At 63.9% G+C, this 9,231-nt stretch overlaps 1 protein-coding gene across 1 annotated transcript; it reads right to left on the bottom strand.

The window, feature by feature from the left end:
• Positions 1 to 1,650: 1,650 nt before the first annotated feature.
• Positions 1,651 to 3,102, bottom strand: LOC126365824 (polysialoglycoprotein-like). The gene has a single exon (XM_049970900.1). It carries the CDS (start codon positions 3,100 to 3,102, stop codon positions 1,651 to 1,653), a length of 1,452 nt encoding a protein of 483 aa, XP_049826857.1.
• Between the last annotated feature and the right edge of the window lie 6,129 nt (positions 3,103 to 9,231).

The raw sequence follows: 9,231 nt of genomic DNA, 5'->3' as shown, positions 1-9,231 counted from the left end.
TGACAGCACTCCTTAGGATCGCACATGATCGGCGTGGCTGACAGCACAGCCTCACGATCGCACATGATGGGCGTGGCTGACAGCACAGCCTCATAACTGCAACTGATGAGCCAGGCCTACATATTGTGACACAACTGCATGTGGTGGTCCTGGCCGACTGCAATGCTTCATGAATGCACATAATGGCCTGTCCGACAGCACTGTCACACAACTGCACCTCATGCGACTGTCGGACAGTAATGCCTCAAGACCGCACCTGATGGGCTTGGATGAAACCACTTCATTACAACCACACTTCATTGGCCTTGACGAAAACACTGATTCGCCTGATTGGCCTTTCTGACTGTAACTGATGGGGCTGGCTTGTCCAACCACAGGACTACATCTAATGGGCCTGGCCAACTCCACTGTGTCACTACCGGATCTGATGGACCTGGCCGAAAGCATTGCCTCACCACTGCACTTGATGTTCATGGCCGACCACACTGCCCCACAGCTGCACTTGATGGGCCTGGCCGAACGCACTGCTTCTCTTCTGCACTTGATGGGCCTGGCCGAACGCACTGCCTCCCGACTGCACTTGATGGGCCTGGCGGACCACACTGCCTGATGGTAGCACACGATGGGTCTGGCCAACCACATTGCCTCATGTCCGCACATGATGTGCTTGGCCAACGGCTCTGCTTCATGCTTGAATGTGATGGGGCAGGGAGACAGCACTGCCTTGCCGAGAGCACTACCTCACAACTGAACCTGATGGGCATGGCCGACCTCACTGCCCTACAACTGCACTTGATGGGCATGGCCGACCACCTTTCCCCACAACTGCACTTGATGGGCCTGGCCGAAATCACTGATCGCGACGGCACTTGATAGGCCTGGCCGTACGCTCTACCAGTCGTCTGCACTTGATGGGCCTGGCCGAACGCACTACCTGTCGTCTGCACTTGATGGGCCTGGCCGAATGCACTGCCTCTCGTCTGCACTTGATGGGCCTGGCCGAATGCACAGCCCCTCATCTGCACTTGATGGGCCTGGCCGAATACACTGCCCCTCGTCTGCACTTGATGTGCCTGGCCGAATGCACTGCCTCTCGTCTGCTCTTGATGGGCCTGGCCGAACGCACTGCCTCCGTCTGCACTTAATGGGCCTGGCAGAACGCACTGCCTCCGTCTGCACTTAATGGGCCTGGCAGAACGCACTGCCTCTCGTCTGCACTTGATGGTCCTTGCCAACATCACTGCCTCGAGACAGCACCTGATGGGCCTTGCTGATAGCACTGCCACACGACTGCACCTGATGGGACTTGGCGACATCACTGCCACACGACTGCACCTCATGCCGCTGGCCGATAGCACCGCCACACAACTGCACCTCATACCGCTGGCCGACAGCACCGCCACACGACTGCACCTCATGCGGCTGGGCGACCTTACTGCCTCAAGGCCACACCTGGTGGGCTAAGATGAACCCACTTCATTATGACCACACTCCAATGGCCTGGATGACTACACGGAATCGCCTGATTGGCCTTTCTGACTGTAACTGATCTGGCTGGCTTGTCCAACCACAGGACTACATCTAATGGGCCTGGCCAACTCCACTGCTTCACTACCGGATCTGATGGACCTGGCTGAAAGCATTGCCTCATCACGGCACTTGATGGACATGGCCGAACGCACTGCCTCTCGTCTCCACTTGATGGGAATGGCCGAACGCATTGCCTCTCGTCTCCATTTGATGGGCCTGGCCGAACGCACTGCCTCTCGTCTGCACTTGATGGGCCTGGCCGAACGCACTGCCTCTCGTCTGCACTTGATGGGCCTGGCCGAACGCACTGCCTCTCATCTGCACTTGATGGCCTGGCCGAACGCACTGCCTCTCGTCTGCACTTGATGGCCTGGCCGAACGCACTGCCTCTCGTCTGCACTTGATGGCCTGGCCGAACACACTGCCTCTCATCTGCACTTGATGGGCCTGGCCGAACACACTGCCTCTCGTCTGCACTTGATGGGCCTGGCGAATGCACTGCCTCTCGTCTGCTCTTGATGGGATTTGCCGATTGCACTGCCTCTCATCTGCACTTGCTGGGCCGGGAAGAACGGATTGCCTCTCGTCTGCACTTGATGGGCTGGGCCGAACGGACTGCCTCTCGTCTGCACTTGATGGGCTGGGCCGAACGGACTGCCTCTCGTCTGCACTTGATAGGTCTGGCCGAACGCACTGCCTCTCGTCTGCACTTGATGGGCCTGGCCGAATGCACTGCCTCTCGTCTGCACTTGATGGGCCTCGCCGAATGCACTGCCTCTCGTCTGCACTTGATGGGCCTGGCCGAACGCACTGCCTCTCGTCTTCTTTTGATGGGCCTGGCCGAACGCACTGTCTCTCGTCTGCACTTGATGGGCCTGGCCGAACGCACTGCCTCTCCTCTGCACTTGATGGGCCTGGCCGAACGCACTGTCTCTCGTCTGCACTTGATGGGCCTGGCCGAACGCACTGCCTCTCGTCTTCACTTGATGGGCCTGGCCGAACACACTGCCTCTCGTCTTCACTTGATGGGCCTGGCCGAACACACTGCCTCTCGTCTTCACTTGATGGGCCTGGCCGAACACACTGCCTCTCGTCTTCACTTGATGGACCTGGCTGAACGCACTCCCTGTCGTCTGCACTTGATGGGCCTGGCCGAATGCACTGCCTCTCGTCTGCACTTGATGGGCCTGGCCGAATGCACAGCCCCTCATCTGCACTTGATGGGCCTGGCCGAATACACTGCCCCTCGTCTGCACTTGATGTGCCTGGCCGAATGCACTGCCTCTCGTCTGCTCTTGATGGGCCTGGCCGAACGCACTGCCTCCGTCTGCACTTAATGGGCCTGGCAGAACGCACTGCCTCTCGTCTGCACTTGATGGTCCTTGCCAACATCACTGCCTCGAGACAGCACCTGATGGGCCTTGCTGATAGCACTGCCACACGACTGCACCTGATGGGACTTGGCGACATCACTGCCGCACGACTGCACCTCATGCCGCTGGCCGATAGCACCGCCACACAACTGCACCTCATACCGCTGGCCGACAGCACCGCCACACGACTGCACCTCATGCGGCTGGGCGACCTTACTGCCTCAAGGCCGCACCTGGTGGGCTAAGATGAACCCACTTCATTATGACCACACTCCAATGGCCTGGATGACTACACGGAATCGCCTGATTGGCCTTTCTGACTGTAACTGATCTGGCTGGCTTGTCCAACCACAGGACTACATCTAATGGGCCTGGCCAACTCCACTGTGTCACTACCGGATCTGATGGACCAGGCCGAAACCATTACCTCATCACTGCACTTTATGGGCATGGCGGACCACACTGCCCTACAACTGCACTTGATAGGCAGGGCCGACCACACTTCCACACAACTGCACTTGATGGGACTGGCCGAAACCACTGATCGCGACTGCACTTGATGGGCCCGGCCGAACGCACTACCTGTCGTCTGCACTTGATGGGCCTGGCCGAACGCACTACCTGTCGTCTGCACTTGATGGGCCTGGCCGAACGCACTACCTGTCGTCTGCACTTGATGGGCCTGGCCGAACGCACTACCAGTCGTCTGCACTTGATGGGCATGGCCGAATGCACTGCCTCTCGTCTCCACTTGATGGGCCTGTCCGAACGCAACTGCCTCTCGTCTCCACTTGATGGGCCTGGCCGAACGCAACTGCCTCTCGTCTCCACTTGATGGGCCTGGCCGAACGCAACTGCCTCTCGTCTGCACCCGATGGGCCTGGCCGAACGCAACTGCCTCTCGTCTGCACCCGATGGGCCTGGCCGAACGCAACTGCCTCTCGTCTGCACCCGATGGGCCTGGCCGAACGCAACTGCCTCTGTCTGCACCCGATGGGCCTGGCCGAACGCAACTGCCTCTCGTCTGCACCCGATGGGCCTGGCCGAACGCAACTGCCTCTCGTCTGCACCCGATGGGCCTGGCCGAACGCAACTGCCTCTCGTCTGCACCCGATGGGCCTGGCCGAACGCAACTGCCTCTCGTCTGCACCCGATGGGCCTGGCCGAACGCAACTGCCTCTCGTCTGCACCCGATGGGCCTGGCCGAACGCAACTGCCTCTCGTCTGCACCCGATGGGCCTGGCCGAACGCAACTGCCTCTCGTCTGCACCCGATGGGCCTGGCCGAACGCAACTGCCTCTCGTCTGCACCCGATGGGCCTGGCCGAACGCAACTGCCTCTCGTCTGCACCCGATGGGCCTGGCCGAACGCAACTGCCTCTCGTCTGCACCCGATGGGCCTGGCCGAACGCAACTGCCTCTCGTCTGCACCCGATGGTCCTGGCCGAACGCAACTGCCTCTCGTCTGCACCCGATGGGCCTGGCCGAACGCAACTGCCTCTCGTCTGCACCCGATGGGCCTGGCCGAACGCAACTGCCACTCGTCTGCAACCGATGGGCCTGGCCGAACGCAACTGCCTCTCGTCTGCACCCGATGGGCCTGGCCGAACGCAACTGCCTCTCGTCTGCACCCGATGGGCCTGGCCGAACGCAACTGCCTCTCGTCTGCACCCGATGGGCCTGGCCGAACGCAACTGCCTCTCGTCTGCACCCGATGGGCCTGGCCGAACGCAACTGCCTCTCGTCTGCACCCGATGGGCCTGGCCGAACGCAACTGCCTCTCGTCTGCACCCGATGGGCCTGGCCGAAGGCAACTGCCTCTCGTCTGCACCCGATGGGCCTGGCCGAAGGCAACTGCCTCTCGTCTGCACCCGATGGGCCTGGCCGAAGGCAACTGCCTCTCGTCTGCACCCGATGGGCCTGGCCGAAGGCAACTGCCTCTCGTCTGCACCCGATGGGCCTGGCCGAAGGCAACTGCCTCTCGTCTGCACCCGATGGGACTGGCCGAAGGCAACTGCCTCTCGTCTGCACCCGATGGGACTGGCCGAAGGCAACTGCCTCTCGTCTGCACCCGATGGGACTGGCCGAAGGCAACTGCCTCTCGTCTGCACCCGATGGGACTGGCCGAACGCAACTGCCTCTCGTCTGCACCCGATGGGCCTGGCCGAACGCAACTGCCTCTCGTCTGCACCCGATGGGCCTGGCCGAACGCAACTGCCTCTCGTCTGCACCCGATGGGCCTGGCCGAACGCAACTGCCTCTCGTCTGCACCCGATGGGCCTGGCCGAACGCAACTGCCTCTCGTCTGCACCCGATGGGCCTGGCCGAACGCAACTGCCTCTCGTCTGCACCCGATGGGCCTGGCCGAACGCAACTGCCTCTCGTCTGCACCCGATGGGCCTGGCCGAACGCAACTGCCTCTCGTCTGCACCCGATGGGCCTGGCCGAACGCAACTGCCTCTCGTCTGCACCCGATGGGCCTGGCCGAACGCAACTGCCTCTCGTCTGCACCCGATGGGCCTGGCCGAACGCAACTGCCTCTCGTCTGCACCCGATGGGCCTGGCCGAACGCAACTGCCTCTCGTCTGCACCCGATGGGCCTGGCCGAACGCAACTGCCTCTCGTCTGCACCCGATGGGCCTGGCCGAACGCAACTGCCTCTCGTCTGCACCCGATGGGCCTGGCCGAACGCAACTGCCTCTCGTCTGCACCCGATGGGCCTGGCCGAACGCAACTGCCTCTCGTCTGCACCCGATGGGCCTGGCCGAACGCAACTGCCTCTCGTCTGCACCCGATGGGCCTGGCCGAAGGCAACTGCCTCTCGTCTGCACCCGATGGGCCTGGCCGAAGGCAACTGCCTCTCGTCTGCACCCGATGGGCCTGGCCGAACGCAACTGCCTCTCGTCTGCACCCGATGGGACTGGCCGAAGGCAACTGCCTCTCGTCTGCACCCGATGGGACTGGCCGAAGGCAACTGCCTCTCGTCTGCACCCGATGGGCCTGGCCGAACGCAACTGCCTCTCGTCTGCACCCGATGGGCCTGGCCGAACGCAACTGCCTCTCGTCTGCACCCGATGGGCCTGGCCGAACGCAACTGCCTCTCGTCTGCACCCGATGGGCCTGGCCGAACGCAACTGCCTCTCGTCTGCACCCGATGGGCCTGGCCGAACGCAACTGCCTCTCGTCTGCACCCGATGGGCCTGGCCGAACGCAACTGCCTCTCGTCTGCACCCGATGGGCCTGGCCGAACGCAACTGCCTCTCGTCTGCACCCGATGGGCCTGGCCGAACGCAACTGCCTCTCGTCTGCACCCGATGGGCCTGGCCGAACGCAACTGCCTCTCGTCTGCACCCGATGGGCCTGGCCGAACGCAACTGCCTCTCGTCTGCACCCGATGGGCCTGGCCGAACGCAACTGCCTCTCGTCTGCACCCGATGGGCCTGGCCGAACGCAACTGCCTCTCGTCTGCACCCGATGGGCCTGGCCGAACGCAACTGCCTCTCGTCTGCACCCGATGGGCCTGGCCGAACGCAACTGCCTCTCGTCTGCACCCGATGGGCCTGGCCGAACGCAACTGCCTCTCGTCTGCACCCGATGGGCCTGGCCGAACGCAACTGCCTCTCGTCTGCACCCGATGGGCCTGGCCGAACGCAACTGCCTCTCGTCTGCACCCGATGGGCCTGGCCGAACGCAACTGCCTCTCGTCTGCACCCGATGGGCCTGGCCGAACGCAACTGCCTCTCGTCTGCACCCGATGGGCCTGGCCGAACGCAACTGCCTCTCGTCTGCACCCGATGGGCCTGGCCGAACGCAACTGCCTCTCGTCTGCACCCGATGGGCCTGGCCGAACGCAACTGCCTCTCGTCTGCACCCGATGGGCCTGGCCGAACGCAACTGCCTCTCGTCTGCACCCGATGGGCCTGGCCGAACGCAACTGCCTCTCGTCTGCACCCGATGGGCCTGGCCGAACGCAACTGCCTCTCGTCTGCACCCGATGGGCCTGGCCGAACGCAACTGCCTCTCGTCTGCACCCGATGGGCCTGGCCGAACGCAACTGCCTCTCGTCTGCACCCGATGGGCCTGGCCGAACGCAACTGCCTCTCGTCTGCACCCGATGGGCCTGGCCGAACGCAACTGCCTCTCGTCTGCACCCGATGGGCCTGGCCGAACGCAACTGCCTCTCGTCTGCACCCGATGGGCCTGGCCGAACGCAACTGCCTCTCGTCTGCACCCGATGGGCCTGGCCGAACGCAACTGCCTCTCGTCTGCACCCGATGGGCCTGGCCGAACGCAACTGCCTCTCGTCTGCACCCGATGGGCCTGGCCGAACGCAACTGCCTCTCGTCTGCACCCGATGGGCCTGGCCGAACGCAACTGCCTCTCGTCTGCACCCGATGGGCCTGGCCGAATGCACAGCCCCTCGTCTGCACCCGATGGGCCTGGCCGAATGCACAGCCCCTCGTCTGCACCCGATGGGCCTGGCCGAACGCAACTGCCTCTCGTCTGCACCCGATGGGCCTGGCCGAACGCAACTGCCTCTCGTCTGCACCCGATGGGCCTGGCCGAACGCAACTGCCTCTCGTCTGCACCCGATGGGCCTGGCCGAACGCAACTGCCTCTCGTCTGCACCCGATGGGCCTGGCCGAACGCAACTGCCTCTCGTCTGCACCCGATGGGCCTGGCCGAACGCAACTGCCTCTCGTCTGCACCCGATGGGCCTGGCCGAACGCAACTGCCTCTCGTCTGCACCCGATGGGCCTGGCCGAACGCAACTGCCTCTCGTCTGCACCCGATGGGCCTGGCCGAACGCAACTGCCTCTCGTCTGCACCCGATGGGCCTGGCCGAACGCAACTGCCTCTCGTCTGCACCCGATGGGCCTGGCCGAACGCAACTGCCTCTCGTCTGCACCCGATGGGCCTGGCCGAACGCAACTGCCTCTCGTCTGCACCCGATGGGCCTGGCCGAACGCAACTGCCTCTCGTCTGCACCCGATGGTCCTGGCCGAACGCAACTGCCTCTCGTCTGCACCCGATGGGCCTGGCCGAACGCAACTGCCTCTCGTCTGCACCCGATGGGCCTGGCCGAACGCAACTGCCTCTCGTCTGCACCCGATGGGCCTGGCCGAACGCAACTGCCTCTCGTCTGCACCCGATGGGCCTGGCCGAACGCAACTGCCTCTCGTCTGCACCCGATGGGCCTGGCCGAACGCAACTGCCTCTCGTCTGCACCCGATGGGCCTGGCCGAACGCAACTGCCTCTCGTCTGCACCCGATGGGCCTGGCCGAACGCAACTGCCTCTCGTCTGCACCCGATGGGCCTGGCCGAACGCAACTGCCTCTCGTCTGCACCCGATGGGCCTGGCCGAACGCAACTGCCTCTCGTCTGCACCCGATGGGCCTGGCCGAACGCAACTGCCTCTCGTCTGCACCCGATGGGCCTGGCCGAACGCAACTGCCTCTCGTCTGCACCCGATGGGCCTGGCCGAACGCAACTGCCTCTCGTCTGCACCCGATGGGCCTGGCCGAACGCAACTGCCTCTCGTCTGCACCCGATGGGCCTGGCCGAACGCAACTGCCTCTCGTCTGCACCCGATGGGCCTGGCCGAACGCAACTGCCTCTCGTCTGCACCCGATGGGCCTGGCCGAACGCAACTGCCTCTCGTCTGCACCCGATGGGCCTGGCCGAACGCAACTGCCTCTCGTCTGCACCCGATGGGCCTGGCCGAACGCAACTGCCTCTCGTCTGCACCCGATGGGCCTGGCCGAACGCAACTGCCTCTCGTCTGCACCCGATGGGCCTGGCCGAACGCAACTGCCTCTCGTCTGCACCCGATGGGCCTGGCCGAACGCAACTGCCTCTCGTCTGCACCCGATGGGCCTGGCCGAACGCAACTGCCTCTCGTCTGCACCCGATGGGCCTGGCCGAACGCAACTGCCTCTCGTCTGCACCCGATGGGCCTGGCCGAACGCAACTGCCTCTCGTCTGCACCCGATGGGCCTGGCCGAACGCAACTGCCTCTCGTCTGCACCCGATGGGCCTGGCCGAACGCAACTGCCTCTCGTCTGCACCCGATGGGCCTGGCCGAACGCAACTGCCTCTCGTCTGCACCCGATGGGCCTGGCCGAACGCAACTGCCTCTCGTCTGCACCCGATGGGCCTGGCCGAACGCAACTGCCTCTCGTCTGCACCCGATGGGCCTGGCCGAACGCAACTGCCTCTCGTCTGCACCCGATGGGCCTGGCCGAACGCAACTGCCTCTCGTCTGCACCCGATGGGCCTGGCCGAACGCAACTGCCTCTCGTCTGCACCCGATGGGCCTGGCCGAACG

The sequence above is a fragment of the Schistocerca gregaria genome, chromosome 1 (assembly GCF_023897955.1).
Source record: "Schistocerca gregaria isolate iqSchGreg1 chromosome 1, iqSchGreg1.2, whole genome shotgun sequence".
NCBI classification, from domain to species: domain Eukaryota; kingdom Metazoa; phylum Arthropoda; class Insecta; order Orthoptera; family Acrididae; genus Schistocerca; species Schistocerca gregaria.
The sequence above is the reverse complement of the archived record's forward strand: the minus strand, read 5'-3'. Positions and strand labels throughout refer to the sequence as shown.

Coding starts and splice junctions, on each gene's coding strand:
- LOC126365824 (XM_049970900.1), bottom strand. CDS start 3,102: ATGAGGTGCAGTCGTGTGGCGGTGCTGTCGGCCAGCGGTATGAGGTGC.